Source organism: Rutilus rutilus (assembly GCF_951802725.1).
Source record: "Rutilus rutilus genome assembly, chromosome: 17".
In the NCBI taxonomy this organism is placed as follows: Eukaryota; Metazoa; Chordata; class Actinopteri; order Cypriniformes; family Leuciscidae; genus Rutilus; species Rutilus rutilus.
The window spans coordinates 34499902-34518379 of NC_140230.1; the positions used below are offsets into that span (position 1 = coordinate 34499902).

General features: G+C 35.1%; 1 protein-coding gene and 1 long non-coding RNA gene across 2 annotated transcripts in view; both read left to right on the forward strand.

Moving 5' to 3' along the window:
* Nucleotides 1–15868, forward strand: part of LOC311275948 (leukocyte elastase inhibitor-like) — a 174873-nt gene extending 159005 nt beyond the window's left edge. The window contains exons 5-8 of the mRNA XM_084385311.1: nucleotides 13911–14028; nucleotides 14246–14388; nucleotides 14489–14656; nucleotides 15294–15868. Coding sequence (XP_084241437.1) covers nucleotides 13911–14028; nucleotides 14246–14388; nucleotides 14489–14656; nucleotides 15294–15698 — 834 coding nt within the window. The 3' untranslated portion in view covers nucleotides 15699–15868. The remainder of the gene's footprint in view (nucleotides 1–13910; nucleotides 14029–14245; nucleotides 14389–14488; nucleotides 14657–15293) is intronic.
* On the forward strand, nucleotides 13134–13818 carry LOC311275966. The gene is made up of 3 exons (XR_014625014.1): nucleotides 13134–13226; nucleotides 13433–13504; nucleotides 13684–13818. It is a non-coding gene; the product is annotated as an uncharacterized lncRNA (long non-coding RNA).
* Nucleotides 15869–18478: the final 2610 nt, after the last annotated feature.

Genomic DNA, 18478 nt, shown 5'->3' on the forward strand with positions numbered 1-18478 from the left:
CAAACGTGTATCTGTCTTAGATATAAAGACAAATATAATGACAGATTACTGAGAGAAATATAGGTCACAAAAATTAAAAGATAGTAATAACTAAATAATATGAATAATACGAAGTAATAAATAAATATGTAAATTAAATAAGTGGGCAAACAAACAAACATAAATAGAATATTTCATAGGCTACTTTAGTCTTGAACAAAATTTTAAATAATGTCTACAGCAGAGAAAATGATAACTACTTCAGTAACTTAGAACAGGGCTTGGTACGCTGATAAATGTTAAAAAAATGGAGATGTGACCGAGACTGAACTATAACGGGTTTTCTACAGGAAAACTTTGCTACTCTAAGGTAAGAGAATATAATTTATTTAAAATTATGGAATTAAGGGCTAGCAGCAAGAAATTGTTAATTCATTTATTAAAATAACAAGATAAGGCAAGGCAAAGCAAGTTTATTTACATAGCACATTTCTTACGTAATGGTAATTCAAAGTGCTTTACATAGAATAAAATAAAATAAAGGAAATAAGAATAAATATTAGAAAAAAAATTAAAATTAAATTAAATACTGTACAAACAGTCGGACGAACAGATAAGCAAGAAGGATGAGCTATAATTAGTAAAAAGTGAATTATAACTACATGAAGTATGGATTTTTATACAGAAATTTATACAAAAACTTATATTGTTAACTTCTTAGATTAGGAGAGCTGTTGAAAATAGTAAATTCAAAGAGTATTATTAAATGGAATGTTTAAGTTAGCGACAAGATACAATGTTTTGGACTGGAGGAAAAAGTCTGATAGATGTTTTATTCACATCTGAGAAACTAAGAATAACAGATTGAAAATCGATCTAATAAATACGTTTAGATAAGAGAGGTCTATACTAATTGAAGAAGTTGTGAAAGAAGGAAAAGCTGTTTTTAGGTATATATAGGCTATATATACAGAGCAATGCATAAGTGAATACACCCATGCTAAAGTTGACTAAAAAGAGGAATAAAAAATCATATTTTGGAAATTGAACTTAATGCCTTAATTTAAAAAATTAGGAAAAATCCAACCTTTAAGGACACCAATTTTGTTTGTGAATGAATAATGTATCGTAAATAAATAAATGTTCTTCCTTAAAATACATGGTGCATAAGTGAGTACACCCCTATGTTAAATTCCCATAGAGGCAGGCAGATTTTTATTTAAGTATTTTTTTACATTTTTCTTTTAGGATACTATGCATCCTGATAAAGTTCCCTTGGCCTTTGGAATTAAAATAGCCCCACATCATCACATAGCCTTCACCATACCTAGAGATTGGCATGGAGTACTTTCCATAAGATCATCTCTCAATGCAAATCAAACTAGCTATTAGGCTAACTGAAATAAAACCATGCCAATCTCTAGGGGTATGGTGAAGGCTATGTGATGATGTGGGGCTATTTTAATTCCAAAGGCCAAGGGAACTTTATCAGGATGCATGGTATCCTAAAAGAAAAATGTAAAAAAATACTTAAATAAAAATCTGCCTGCCTCTATGGGAATTTAACATAGGGGTGTACTCACTTATGCACCATGTATTTTAAGGAAGAACATTTATTTATTTACGATACATTATTCATTCACAAAGAAAATTGGTGTCCTTAAAGGTTGGATTTTTCCTAATTTTTTAAATTAAGGCATTAAGTTAAATTTCCAAAATATGATTTTTTATTCCTCTTTTTAGTCAACTTTAGCATGGGTGTATTCACTTATGCATAGCACTGTATATATATATAAAATTTATTTTTAATACTATTATACTAATGGCAGAAGGTTTTAAAGGAGTGAAATGCCTATCATTCCAGCCGCTCAAGATAGCTAAGGAAACACCCTGGACAGTTAAATTTAGATTTAATCATTTACTTGAGGACTCAATAAAGCAAAAGCTGTTTAAAAGCTGTAGAAGTGTTAAAATTGCCTAGGAATTCAAGTTTGAGGATTTAATAAGTATATATACAAAAGATTATTAAGAGTTTGAGTTTAAGAGTTTTAGATTTTGGAATCTGAAGTGGTTTATACGCATAAAATACATAGCTTTTAATGAGTTACATTAAAGCATGTTACTTAACATGGGTTCCCACGGGTTCCATATATCTGGGCCGGGGTGAAGGGTCACCCCTCCCACTTAAAACCAAAGGTCCCTCCTGACTGGAATCTCCAAGGGAGAGCCATTGAGTAGAGACACCGGGTCTGAGAACCAATCAGACCGGCCAGTAAGGTTCTACAAATAGTAGACTTATTCCGCCCCGGCGGACCTTCTCCAGAACTCCTTGGAGCGGAGTAATCGGGGAGAGATGTACAGACGTAGCCTCGGCCATGTCCATACCACAACGTCCAGCTCCAAGGGAGCTGGGTGTGTGAGGGAGAACCAAAGTGGACCATGCGTCGTATCCTGAGACGTGAACAGATCCACTTGTGCCTGGCCATAAACCCCCCAAATGTGCCCCACCACCTCGGTGTGGAGCCTCCATTCCCCGGGCCTCAGCCCCTGCCTCAACAGGATGTCTGCTCCTACATATTTATGTAAGAGACCACTGACGTGTTGTCTGTAAGGACAAGCACATGATGGTCCCTCAGGTCTGGGAGGAATGTCTCAACGCATTAAAGACTGCCATCATCTCCAGGTAATTTATGTGCCAAAAAGATGATGACTCCTCCACAGGCCCTGAGATGAGCGGCCTCCCAATACCGCTCCCCAGCCGGTGAGGGAAGCATCTGTCGAGATAGCAACTCGATGGCAAAGAGCTCCCAACACCGGAACCTGGGAAAGGAACCAGTATTTCCTCCATATAACCAAGGCGCGGAGACACTGCCACGTGATCTTGATCTTACGAAGTGGGTTTCCCCTCGGGGAGAACCCCTGGTTCTGAGCCACCACTGCGAGAGTCTCATATACAGTAGGCCAAAGGGTAACACATTGGACGCTGCTGCCATGAGGCCCAACAGTTTCTCAAACTGTTTCACAATACGTGACTGCTCACATGAGACAGGAACCAAAAATTCCTCCATATAACCAAGGCGCGCAGAAGCGTTCCCAAAGCGTCATTGACGCATCGCGAGTTCCCTCGAAAGGGAACCAGCTTTACCCAAGTATTAATAATAATACATTTATTTTATATAGCACCTTTAAAAGTTGCTTTCTCAAAGCGCTTTACAGGCAAACACAAGAGTGAAAACTACACATTTTAAATACAAATATAAACAAATAAAATGTAAAATCAAGTAAATCTTAAAATAAAATGTTTTAAGAGATTTAAGTCACTAAAGTGTTGCTTCACTTTTGCTGTATTGTCAGTAACTTTACTCTAAGTATCTAGTGCAATTATAACTAGACTAATGAGATAAAAACATTAGGAAATTTGAATATTGATGCTGATACAATATGATATCAATTAAGAAAATAAAATAAAAATAAAAACATACCTTGCTTCTGAGAAAAAGTTTAGCAGTTCTGTGCAAAAGATATCCCAAGTTGGAATTTTTGACCGAGGTCAAAAGATATGCTTCATTTGACAAACAACTACAGTTAGAGAGCCTCAAATGTGGAAACATTGCAGCGAGGAAGAAAAATAAAATAAAAGCAAAACATTATAATAAAAGGATGATTGATATCTTATGTTGTAACAACTATTAATAGCCAGATAAAAAGTCATAAAAAAGGAAAGAGGTTTCTTAAAAAAGTACAATTGTTTGTAAAACTATGTGCACTGAAGACTGAAGATTTCAGTTTGAAGTCTGAAAAAGAAGCATGTTTGGGGGAGTAATGTTTCTCCTGGTGCAGCCTAGCATGCAGAGCTCACGGGATTATCTCAAGGTCTCTCAACAGAAGTTTTGCCAGACAAACCCAGCAATACATGGAGAAAGGGTTTGAATTAAACTGTTTTGAAAAACGGGAAAATAGACTGCCAGGTAAACAAACTGATTTAGCTCTAAAGCTTTAAAAAATGTTGGGGGGTCTAAATATCATTCATAGAACGTTTTTATTTCTGAAACGGTTTTGGAATTTTTTCTTTAATGTATGTTTCAGAAAGTTCAGTGAACATTAAAGTAATGTTCCGGTAATGTTTACAAAATTACAAAATAGAACGTTTCTTAAAGGTTTGCTCTACCAAGAAAAAAAAAAGAAAAAAACATTTAAATACTGGACGTTTAGAACGCCCAGAGATAATTCAGAAATAACATGTTAATATATTAATGGGAACGTTAGCAAAACATTCTAAGAGAATATTTTTGTCAGCTGGATGGAATAATGCTGAAATGCATTGGGAGTTCTTCTCAGTCCAAAAAAAAAAAAAAAAAAAAAATCATTAAACATTTTCAGAGTGTTAAATGATTTTCTATTTCTCTATAGATCAATCTATATTGTTAAAAGCGCTATATAAATGAAGGTGACTTGACTTGACAGTAATATTCTACAATCTTACTTAATAGAATTTGATATAAGCCAACAAGGGTTAATCTGTGTCCTCATCATGCCATTTCCCATGATGCTTGGGGGAGAGAAAGTTGGACTGCATTTTTAACTGAATTTGATTATTGCTCCTAAAATTGTTGTATGATAGAGTTGATTATTATTTAAAAAAAAAAAAAAAAAAACTTGCTGTGATCATTTCTGCGAATTGTCTAATTTTCATACAAGCCTTAGTGACATGTTTTCTATGAAATATTTTCCCATTACATTGAGACATAAAATATGGCAATATTCATATATGTTCTTATTCATATATCCTACAGGCATATATCTGCCAGTCAGGCCAGTGTTGTTCATTAGAACAGTTGTGAAGGTACTTTCTGGTTAAAATAAAGGTAGGCTATGTCAGAACTGAGTCATCTTAAGGTGTGACTGTATGAGGTTTGGGAATGTAATTGTGAAAACATGCTTTCACCATCATACAGTAGAGCTGGTGTAGGCATGTGCCGGTATCAACTTTTCATGCTGCGATTAATTGATTGAGCTTTTACCACGGTATACGGTATTATCACGATATTTTAATTGCTCAAGAGAAATAGATGGATTGGTGGGGGGGGATGTAGAAAAAAAAAACTACTTGCATTCGTAACCTGCGTCGCGGCGACAGTGCAACCCTCACTTACAAACAGCGAAATATGCAAATGAGCGTTAAGTGCACCACTTCAAGATTTGGACCAGTGACCAGAAGACCAGATTCGCTCAAGAGACTGCGTCAACAGCAAGGGAAGAAAGAATTTGTGACAAACACTCGTTGCATTAGAAAATTTGGAATGATGTATTAAGGAATTAAATGATAAAGCAGTGAAATTTAAAACATCACATCACACAGGAGGGAAAGAAAAAAAAAATATATATATATATAATGACCAGGAGAACAGCAAAGATTTGCCGTGGAACAAATAAATGTAACCTTAATATAACCCTAATTTATATTTCCTATTTAGTTTATAATTATTATTGTTTCTCTTTTTTTATTACCTATTTAGTTTATAATTATTATTGTTTCTCTCTTTTTTATTACCTATTTAGTTTCAAGCTAATAAATTTAATTGACCCTTATTTTATTAATATATGTATATAATTTATTTGTTTACCTATTTATTCAATTTGTTTCTAATTGGCTTATTTAAGGTTAAGTAAACGTTTTAAATTCAAATGCAATCCTTCCAAATGATAACCCTATAAGAATACCCTTTTTACTCTCGTTCTCCAAGAAAAATAAATAAAAATAAAATATAAAATCAAAATGAATTGAAATGAAATACAATGGAATTTGGGAAAAAAAAATAACAGTAGAGAAAATAAAATACAGGTCAAAATTTACTGCTTAATTAGCAGTCTCAAATTCAATACAATGAATTCAGATTCCTCTTTTTATATGTATATAATTTATATACACACTAATTCTCAGTTCGAATGCCGCTCTCACGAGATCCTTCTTCCGCAATGTATCTCGGATCAACACAGTTCAATTCAGATGTGTGCACAATCATACCACTCCGTTCGTTCCTTGATTCACAAACTCGGTCCTTCCTTATATGGGCAAATGGCTCGCCAGTTCCCGCTCGCAACGGTTTTTTTTCCCGATGTGAAGCAAGCAGGGACAATTCACATACAATTCTCCTTCAAAATCGTCCGGTGTCCAGGAAATGTGCAGCATCCGACTCAGAAAAGACAAAAAGTAGAAAAGAAGGGGAAAAAAACAACAAAAAAGGGGAAAAGGAAAGAAAGGAAAGACCCAACCTTGCAAAGACAAGGCCAAAAATACAATTAGACATTCCTTTCAAAAAAATATACATCATTAGAGCAGTTAGTCTGCATATAAACAACATTCAACATTTTTTTCCTTTCACTGCAATTCCGTCTTACTTTAGCACATATAGTTTGTATGTGCAAAGAGCTATTTTTCCGATGACGCACTTAGGCCTCATCTGCCCGTATTACATGTGCGTCATGACCGCGCATTAACTCATAGCTCAAATACACGACGAAATTCGTTAAAATAACCTCTATTAATCACTCAAGGTGACTTTAACTCTGAAACATTAATTATTCAACACATACATGCAATACTCTTCCCATTATAAACAAAAAGGGTCAACTCTTTTACATACAACTGCATATAACATCAGAATTTAGTAATTTAATACCATTTATCAAGCATTTTCCACACAAAAAGAATTATTTAATTACAACACTCACCAAGAGAACTCAATTCTCGGCTATGAAGGGCAAAACTCCCAACTTTGGATGTGTACTCTCTTCGTAGCAGTCAATAACACGTTCACTCGTAACGTTTGACCGATGAAACTCAAGCCGCACTTTAATCTAAAAGTCTCTCTAGTGTTTCTCTGATTTCACTCTTGGTTTGTTCGTTCTAATTCTCTCTCTTGGTTCTTTCTTTAGGATCGCACCAGCAATTTCTCTAACTTGAACTAGCCGCTTCAGTGTCTCGCAAAAAGTGTTGCATCACCCTTGCCCTGAGTCCACCTATTAAGGCGGGGCTAACTCCCACTCGTTGAATTGAACCAATCTTTGTCTTGCTAAATTGGATAAATTTTCTAAATGAGTTTTATGATTTTAGTATATGCATTTTCTTATTTTCTCTTAGAATCTTAAACTTTCTATTTTTTTTATATTCACAAGTGTTAGTCTTTTTTTTTTCTCTCTCCTTACATCAACAGAATCTCTTTAGTGACCTGGGTTACACATTACAATAGTGATTGTCAAAACATTTGGTAACTAAATAGAATTTTACACAATTTTCACGCTTTCAATTCTTGGGATTTGATTTCAATCTTGATTCAGTATTGACTTTTTGGATAAATATTAGGTAGGCTACAGTAGATAGACGTTAATTTTTCTCAAGAAAAAATATATCTCACATAATGCTGTAAACATACAGAGAGCCCTGTCAGCTGGTATTATTAAAGGTTAAAAATTAACTAATTAAATTAAATATAATTTGTTTTTCATTATAATAACAATTATGACACAAGTAAAAATATAATACAAATGTAATATAGTGCACATATTTAGCAAAATACTCCTCTCTATAGCTATTTTTTTCTAGTCAACTAACGTGTTGGTCATTAAATGGCTTTCCTGAGGTAAATGTAACCTTCTGTGACATAATTGTTCACCTGCAGTTTTATTGACCTCTTTCCGTGGTTGAAAAACACTGAATGATCGATATTATGTATGAGGCATATATACCTTTCGGTAAGTTGTAGCCTACTGTATCTTTAAATAAAAAGTAACAGATGATCGGTTTACTTGAACTGAGGCGCTACAGTGATCTGTCAAGTCACATTTACAAGCATCAAAACAGTATTTATTGTCTGAATTCCGTAATAAAATGGACAGAACATGAGAGCTGAGAATTGTTTTCATACCATAATAACCAGGGGCCTCATTTATAAAGCTTGCGTACGCACAAAACGGGGCTGAAAACATGCGTACGCCAGTTCCTGCGCAAAAGGTGGGATTTATAAAGAAAAACTTGACGTGAAAATATGCGCACCTACACGCAAACTCTGACCCATGCGTACGCACATTTTGGAGACGGAGCAGTTTGGCGACACCGATGGTGAGTTGGAGTTAAATGTCTTTTTGGTCACTTTTAGAATTTAGAATTAAAATTAAACATAATACAGACAGATAATACAAATATAATTTCACTCACCAAGCCTGTCACTTGAAGCAAATATCCATTCCTTCTTATGTCCGCGCCAGCGATCGCGTTGGGCCGTTTAGTGAAACTGACGCAGTTTAAATAAATAAAATAATGATTTAAACTATGTTTTACTTCTGATATAAACATTTAGATTAAATATGCCATTCAAATTATGGAGTTAAACACTTAAACATGAAATCATACTGAAAAGTTACAACATTTTTTTATATTCAATTCAATCAATAGAAATATTTGTTGTGGATGCGATTGTTTTTGAACACTTTTCCTGTGGCGTGCTTTAATGTTTTAACCACAGAGATAATTGCTTATCATGATAATACCAGATTGTCTGAGAAAATAGTTTCGTGCAAATAATGCCCAAGGCCTATCTGTTTCCATTAAAAATATAAATCAATTAAAAATACAATTCGGCCAGTGGAAAAGATTGAGAAAAACTTTCTCTGAAATGTATTTTACACTATTTGATTTATAGGCTATTCAAAAACAAGGCAAGGATAGACAACTACTTGATTTGTATTAATGTAATGTTTCTTGTACCGTTTATATCATTTGCATATGATTATTCATCCACGTGATAACGTTTAAGTTATCACGTGGATGAATAATCATATGCAAATGATATGTAGATGAGGATCTGCATAGTAAAACTAGGTGTTGTAAGCTCCATATATGGTTATTTCGGGTGGAGACGCATGTGCGCACAATCTTCCGCTGACTGGGATTTATAAAGTGAATTCTGCGCAGGTACTGGCGTACGCACGGTTTTATAAGTCTGAATATTTTTTTGCGTACGCCATTTTTGGCTTTTATGCGTACGTACATTTTTAGTAAGGTTCCTACGCACAGTTTTATAAATGAGGCCCCTGCTCTGTCTAGTCTGTCGGTCTCCGTGTCCTCTTTGCTCCGCGATTTTTCTCTGCGTGAGAAACTGCATGTGGCGCGAGAGCGTTTGAAAAGTGTAAATTGCGTGAGTCTCACGCTGAATGCGTATTGACAGCTCTGCTTTTAGAAGGGGGATAGATCGTCGGCAGCGAAAATCGCGTATAGATTACTGGCTTACATCAGACTTTATATCTTCTTTTATTAAGTCCAGCAGTATCTGTCCTGCTCCTCTCACAGATCATGCTTTTATCGATCTTATTTTATCTGATTCTGGTATTCAAGCATTCACACCTATTATAAGTGATGGAAATCGGTCGTCTTGTGAGATGGACTTGACTATGGAAGAGTTGGATAGGATTATCCTGAAAGCCCCTTTCAATAAAAGCCCTGGTCCAGATGGACTGCCTTTTGAATTTTATAGGACCTTTTGGCAAGACATAAAAAAACTTGTTTTGGAAGTTTTTAAAGACTGTATAAAGAAAGGTGAATTAACTGAGTCCATGAAGCAGGGATTGATCACTTTAATCCCTAAGCCAAACAAAGATTCTTCATATTTAGATAATTGGCGCCCAATTACTTTACTTAATTCGGATTATAAATTGTTAGCTTCTCTTTACGCAAATAGATTGAAACCATGCTTAGAAGAAATTGTCTCAGTTTCCCAATCTGGCTTTATGAAAGGTAGGCATATAGCAAATAACATTCGGCTTGTTTTAGATATGTTAGATTATAATGAATTGATCAACGATGGTGCAATCATTTTATTTTTAGACTTTTACAAGGCCTTTGACACGGTCGAGCATGAGTTTATGTTTGAATCTTTGCGCAAATTTGGTTTTGGCTCTTCCTTTATTAGAATAGTTCAGACTTTTTACAAAAATATTAACAGCAATGTATCTTTGGTGAATGGTGTTTCTCCCCGGTTTACGATTAGCAGGGGCATCAGACAAGGGTGTCCTTTTTCACCATTTTTGTTTTTATTAGTCACAGAGTTTCTTAATATTTTTATTACTCACTGTGTAGATGTTCAGGGTATTGTAGTAGCTGAACACACTTATCTAATTAGTCAACTGGCAGATGACACTTGTTTGTTTTTAAAAGATGAGAAACAGGTTCCTGTTATTTTGGAAGCTTTAAAAACATTTTCTGATGCTTCTGGTCTCACTGTTAATCGAAATAAAAGTGAAATTTTACCTATTCACAGTCTTGATAAAGGTCATATAGAAGGTATTGAGGTCAAAAGTTCTGTTAGATATTTAGGTATTTTAATAAGTAAATCACCCAAAGATAGAATTTTAGATAATTTTTCACAGCGGACAAAAAAATTGAAGAATATCTTCAATTGCTGGCTACAAAGAAATTTAACTATCTATGGTCGTGTTTTGATAGCTAAAGCTGAAGGCATTTCTAGGATTGTTTACCCAGCTTTGTCCTTATATGTCGACCCGAAAACTTGCTCATCTATCGACTTTATACTATTTAAATTCTTGTGGAAAAATAAAACTGAGTATGTTAAAAGGAAGACTCTGATAAAGAAATACTTTGGAGGGAGGTGTGAATGCTTTGGACTTCAGTACTCTCAATCAGGTTTTCAAGATTGGCTGGATTAAACGCTGCCTGAATGCTGATTCTTATTTGTTATGGTTTCACATACCTAAAGTTATCTTTGAAAAATGTGGAGGGTTACATTTTTTATTGTCTTGCGGTTTCAAATGCAACAAACTTCCGTTCAAGCTTGCTAATTTTCATAAGCAAGCCTTGGAGGCCTGTAAGCTTGCCTTTTGCCACAATTTTTCCCCTCATAGGAGTATTATATGGAACAATCAGAATGTGCTGCGTGGAAAAAAATCTGTGTTTATTAAGGACTGGGTTGACAAAGGTGTAGTTTTTGTTTTGGATTTGTTGAAGAAGGATGGCAGCTTTTATTCCTACAATGAATTTATTAACCTTTTTGGAGTGGATTCCTCACCTAAAGTTTATAACTGGGTTATTAATTCTATTTCACCTAAACTTTTGCATATGGTAAGGTCATACTGTAGCTACAGAGTATCCGTTTGTGAAATGCCCCAGTTGTCTATTGGAGGTTTGGAGCTTTCCAATGTCAAATGTAACAATTTTTGGATTAGAAGATTTCTCATTGGGAAGATCAGCTATCATCCCAAAGCTTTTTTCAAATGGAAATTAAATTATCCTTCTCTTTCTACCATTAATATATGGACTGGCGTTCATAAGTTTCTGTTACCAAATAAGTGGAAAGAGCTTTACTTTAAAATTCTACATAATTACTATCCCTGTAACTCTTTTCTTTCTAAGTTTAAATTAGACATCTCTTCACAATGCACATTCTGTAATTCTAATCTTGAAACAATACCACATTTGTTTTTTGAATGTGATTTTGCAAAGGAGTTCTGGAAAAAAGTAGCCTGCATGGCTTATTTTCTCTGCTTATTACAAACTCTTTACTTTTGAGGTTGTGAATGTGCTGTTTTTGATTTGGGACTCCGGGTCAAGGGAGATGGATGACAGATTAAAACTGCTTACTTTATGTGGCAAATTTCATCTTCATAAATGTAAAGTTACTGATTCTAAGCCCAATTTTAAACTTTTTTGTGTCGATTTAAAAATATTTTATGACTCTCTTTGTTTATCAGCTAATAAGAAAGCTGCTAAAACTTCTTTGTTGCTCAAAAAAATTATGGTTTCATTATAAACTGCCTCCTGATTTTCTGAAGATTATTTATTTATGTATCCCTAATTTATTTATATGTGTATGTGTATTATTATTTTTATTATTATTATTATTTTTTTTCTATTTGTAGTTTCTATGAATGTTTTGTGAACTATGGCCACTGCCTTGAATTACTTTGAATTTATTGTTATATTTATGTATCTTAATTTATTTGTTGTGCTTGATGCATGTATCCCCTGTGCTTTTTGTTCAATAAAAAAATAAAAAAAGATCGTCGGCAGCGTGCCTCCTTCCGCCATGCTTCTTCTCCATGTGAGGATTGTTTACATTAGACTAGAGTGCGCACTGCGTCGCATGCACACAGTGCTATACATGTGGGGATTGTTTACATCAGAGTGCGCACGTGTTTCGCGCAGCATATACGCAGTGTTTAAGCGGTTGATGGAAAATAAGCTAATACGCGTTCTATAAATATAAATTCTGATCTATTATTTTTCACGGTATTTTGAAGTGCCCACGATAACAATATCGTGCATATTCATTACCGCGATTTATCGCATTACCGAATACCGGCACATGCCTAATTTGTACTTCATTACTTCCCATTTCTGTATATAGCATTTACATTTTATATATGTAAAAATGCTTTCACTAACGGGAAATTGTTTCCTGAACGAGATCTAATCTGTAGCTGCGTCTGAAATCACAAACTGTCTGAGTATGTACTACATTTGAATTTGAATTTACTTTGTGGGCATTAAAAAGTGTGTTATATGAAGTATGAATGTGTATTATGAATGTAAACCGGACGTACTACATCCACCATGTTGATACTGTCATGTGACCAACCAGCATCTTTTGGCCATTCATAAATCCTCTCCCGTGGCCTCATGGGATAGTAAAGTGTCCATCGAATGCGCACTTCAGAACCTTGGAAGTAGTAGTAGATCATCCGGGGACTTTTCACTTACTGTGTTTCAAATACAGTGCATACTAATCCAGACTCAAAACACTTCTGTTTAGCTGTGCATTTACTGAATGAGCACTGTGCCACTGTTCATCCGACTATTTGTACTGTATTTTATTTTATTTTTAAGTCAATTTATTCTACTAACCCGAACCCTAACACCTAACCATAACCTGACAGTCTACTGACAGTCTACTACTGTATACTAATACTCTAAAGAGAGTTAGTTGACATGTACTGTAGTTGCAAAGTTACTTATAGTTAGTAGAATGTCTAAAGTGGACTATCAAAATAAAGTGGAACCAATTATTCTTATTTCTTTTGATTTATTTTATTTTCTTCTATGTAAAGCACTTTGAATTACCATTGTGTATGAAATATGCTATATAAATAAACTTGCCTTGCTTTACTCTTTTGGCGTAGGGAAGTATTCGATTCTGGACGCACCACATGTAAACTGAGTTCCAGGCATGGCATAAACAGTAAAGTGCCAGCAATTAATCACTCTTTCCACTCATTTAATTATCAAAGGCCTGAGGGCCAAAATCAACAAAGAATGTGTTTGACATCATCAGTTCTTCATTGTCTTTTCTAGTACATTTGAAAATATTCTAATGAGCATTTGAGAAGTGCATTCACAATATGTTTAAGTTATCTTTATTAACTCTACCATATCAATGCTGTGTAGGTCCTGGGCTTTAACAATGAACCACCAATGATGGAGCAAACCCAGAATCCTCAGACTCCTGCTGAACTCAAGGTTTCGTATGAATATTTACATCAAACACTAACCCAGTTAACAGGGAACGTTCTCAGAACTTTGGCAAACATTCTGTCAAGGTTCTGTTGCATGAACAGCTGTATTTACTGTAGAGATGCATGTATCCTTTGGGTTCGTCTGATTCTACTGATTAAATCTGATATTGTTGATGCAAACAGAAATGTCCAGAGGAAAAACCTGAGGATCAAATTCATTCCAGCTTCAGCAAGTTCATGAGTGATCTGAACAAACCAGGAGTCCCGTATGAGTTGAGTCTCGCCAACCGCCTCTACGGAGAGAAATCCTACCAGTTTGTTGAGGTAAGACTCGGTTTATTCACTGGATGTTCTGGAAATGTTCTCAACTCTAATATCACTTCCACCTCAATCGGTTTGCTGTATTACAGAAATACCTCGATGACGCAAAAAGCTACTATGATGCCGGACTGGAGAAGGTGGACTTCAAGAACCAATCAGAGGCTGCTCGTGTCAACATCAACCAATGGGTGGAGACAAAAACACAAGGTGAAATCCAGCATAAACTTATTCTCAATTTGAAACTTATTTTACACTCTTACAAAAGTTGTTTTATGTTTTTTGAAGCACTTTAATTTCAGCGAAAATGTCTTTTCAAGGGCCATGTTTGGCTTCATGGGTTCTTGAGTTGAGATAAATGATAAAAATATCAAACCAACCAGTTCAAATCACTGCTCAAAGTGAACAATGTCCATTTGTATTTTAGAGAAGATCAAGGACTTGATGCCACAGGGAGCCATCGATGGGATGACGAAACTGGTTTTGGTGAACGCCATCTACTTCAAGGGAAACTGGGAGAAGAAATTCCCAAAGGAAGCCACCAGAGATGGGCAGTTTAAGCTGAGCAAGGTGAGATTTCATGCTCTTTTTTTATATTATTTTACTAATATTTGTAACAGTCATGATGAAATCTGAGGGGTTATAATGTGTTTCCATTGATGCTTGGCAGAATCAAACTAAACCAGTGAAGATGATGCATCAAAAGGAGGACTTTCCTCTGGCCTTCATCCCAGAGATCAACAGTCAGGTTCTGGAGCTGCCGTATGTCGGGAATAATCTCAGTATGTTGATCATCCTTCCTAACGAGATGGAAGACGACACCACTGGCCTTCAGAAGGTGATTTAAATGCTTAAAGAACAAGTTCGGTATTTTACATTTAAAGCCCTGTTCTCAGATCGTTTCTGATGAAATAGAACGGTTAAGATTGAAATTTGGACACATGCTGCTGGCCTGAGAATTTTTGGTTTCTGTGGTAGCATCCCCCAACCTCCACAATGGCTGCATAGGTGCACTGGAACAATACTTCCTAAAACGCATTAAACTTTCGTTTACAAAGATGTGGTCAGGGGTGTTCACTGATATGCTCACACAAAAATCGCTGCAAAAGATGCTTTCCAACAGGTTTTATTGTAGTTTTTGTCCAGCTCCATTGACTTGTATTGGATGTGCTGTGAGGTACGTTATTACTCCGCTACCAACTGGGCTGGAGTGTCTATTATTCAAGCTCTCAACGGAAGAAAAGGGGTGCTACCACAGAAACCGAAAATTCTCAGGCCAGCAGCATGTGTCCAAATTTCAATCTTAACCGTTCTATTTCATCAGAAACGATCTGAAAACAGGGCTTTAAGTGTAAAATACCGAACTTGTCCTTTTAATCAGCCAGCCGTGACCAGTCAGATGTTTACTTGTGGAGCAGTTTTTTTTATTTGGACTATTTTAACTATTCATCTGACATGTCTCTCTCATTATCCAGCTTGAAAAGGCACTGACCTACGAGAAGCTCATGGAATGGACCAAACCAGAAGTCATGCGTAAACAAGAGGTTAAAGTGTCTCTGCCCAGATTCAAGATGGAGGAAACCTACGACATGAAGAGTCTTCTGATCAGCATGGGAATGGAGGATGTTTTTGACCCGCAGAGGGTGAATCTTTCAGGCATGTCCTCCAACAACGACCTGGTGGTGTCGAAGGTGATCCATAAAGCCTTTGTTGAAGTCAACGAGGAAGGAACCGAAGTGGCTGCAGCCACCGGCGTCGCCGTAATGGCATGTTGTTATACCTTCCCGCAGGTCTTCAATGCAGACCATCCTTTCCTTTTCTTCATCCGACACAATCCAACCAAGAGCATTTTGTTTTACGGACGCTTCTGCTCTCCATGAGTGAGTCCTGCTGCATGAGACGCTTCCAGCTAGTTTAGGTGGTGATCTGGTTAAAATGAGTAGAGGAGACTCGAGACAACTACTACAAATCAAAACAGTTTAAGAAAATTGTATATGTGCCAACAGATCTTTTGCAGTTTACAGGAGAAAGACTTTATCTTATCAGGGCTGTTGCCGCTCTCTCTTATTCTGGTCTTTGATTTTGAAATTTTAGCTGATGATCAATAAAATGCAGCTCATATCTGTTGCTTTCGTGACGTGCACTCCATTAAATCTGCATATAGCGCGGGAATTGAAGATTGGATTTAAATCCGTTTCGCAAAAACACATTTATGTGATCAGGTGTAAATGGATCGTTTTGATAAATCAGATAGCTATCCGATCTGAGAAAACGCATGAAGTGGCCAGGTGTAAACAGGCCCATGAAGGAGTGATTGACTGGTCACGGCATTGTGTGCAAAAAAAAATGCTCCGGCCAAATGTCTGATGTCGGGTTACACAAAGCAAACCATCTACACAATTATTTAGTTTTCTTATGACCGACAGTTTAGTCGTAATATTAATTTTGGCATAAGGCTTATTAGCGTTAGGCTATAGACTGAAATGTCTGATTTACGCACTGTTACAACAGTCTTTTTTTATTTTTTTATTTTACAGTGACATTTGAGTTCATGATTTTAATGCTGTTTTTTTTTTTGTGGCAGACTAAAGACTAATGACAAACTGTTGATCTTTGAATAAATATTATGTTTGGTTCAGGTTTGAAATTCATTATCTTTTATTATGTAGTCTAATATCATAGTAGGACTACCCCAAAACCTCCAAAACAATCCAAATAGATACCAGGAAAATTCCGGAAGAACAGGCAACAGGCTTAAAACCATGGAATAATCAAAGAAGCGCTCAGAAATGCAGAGGTGACACATACAAGACTTAGCAATGAATGACGGAATAAATCAGGCTTATATAGATGGAGTTAACAAGGTTACACAGTTGACAGCATCAGGGATAATGAGTCCAAGAGAGTTCTAGGAAACATGTGTTTATGATTGAAGAAATTAAATGCATTGCAGTTGTCCTGAGTCTCATTCAGGCTGTGGGTTTGGACAGGTCTCTTCATGCTACTGTACATGTAATCAAATCTATCAGTTTACAGAATCATTTATGAGGCTACATATTAGGTGTATGCATTCACTGTAACAGTATATTCAGCATAAATGAAATAAATATTTACAATTCTTCAATAAAACCTGATTTTGAGTCATTTTTAACTGTAAACCGCTGTGACAAATTAACTGGTCAAACTCTGGTGCCAATGAAACTCAAAGAAAACTGGTTTCTGAAAAGAGTGTTGAGGGGAAACATGGAAAGAGAGGAAATTGATCTACCATTTTAATTGGTAAAATAAGTTTATTTTTATGAATGTAACATCAGGGTGTATATGTTGTTATTTTATTATATATATATATATATATATATATATATATTAATCAAAAAATGTATTGGCTAAAATTATATCTTTTATATTTTTACCATTAAATTTGAGAATTCTGTTTCATAATATTAATGTATAAAAGTTGCTGAAAAACGAATGAAGTTAGGGAATACTTTAGATTGGGGCTTGTTGTTGTGAACTGCATTTCATGTATAGTTTTGAGCTTAATTGTCATGTTTTGATGAAAAGCCACTAAAAAGTTGCACAAACTGATCTGTGGTTACAAAAAGATTAAATATGGAAATTAAATATTAGCCAAACTCAAAGATCAACTCAAAACTAAAAGGAATCTGATCTAAGACTTGTTCCACTCAGACTGATCTAGAATCAGACGACCTTGTAACAAAAGCCTATAGTCCATATAATGTGACAATATGGGTAATAATGTTCAATCACATTCAAGACTAGTGTTGTTTTATAATTAATATTATCATTATTAATATATTCCATTTTATAAGCTTAATTTTAGTTTAAGTTTAGTTATTTTTTTATGAGGTTTTGTCGATTTTATTCGGGTGGGTTTTTCCATTCAGTTTAGCCTTTTTTATTTCATTTTTAGTAATTGATTAGCTTATCTAAATAAATGTATTAATAAACATTTCTTATTTTTAAGTTTTTCCATCTAATTATAGTCTATATATTTTATTTCATCTTTATTTTAACTACCCAAAGTAATTTAATTTTTAGTTTTAGTTGAGAATAACAACACTAAGAGTTTAGAGTTTGTAGCCTACACACACACACACACACACACACACACAAAGATTTTTAAACAGAAATGATCACTGCACTGTAAACCCGAATAAGTTAGCAGAACTAAAAAAAATTAAGGCAATCGATTGCCTCAATTTTTAAAGTTTTGAAATTCAAAGATTAAGTAAGCAGAACTGGCAGATTTTAAGTTTGTACTTAAACATTTCAAGTTAAGAACAATTAGTGAACAAATCCCATCGCACACCTGCAGGTGATAGGTGCGTAGGATAACAAGACTAATTAGGTAGGTCGTTGCAGCAGATAAGGAACTGATGAAGGTCGTGTGACCGAAACATTGTGTTAATAAATATTAATTTTAATTGCAAGCTAAGAACAATTAAAATCAGAGTACACTATAATTTAACTTAAAACCTTCATGTAATCTCAATGTGAACACTTCCATTAGTATTAACTTATAGTTTATCAAGCTAGTTTGCTAACATACTATGTTATCATGCTAACAATAATATGTTATACAGCACTTGCTGCATGAGTGCAACAATATAAAGATATTCATTAAGAATATAATGAT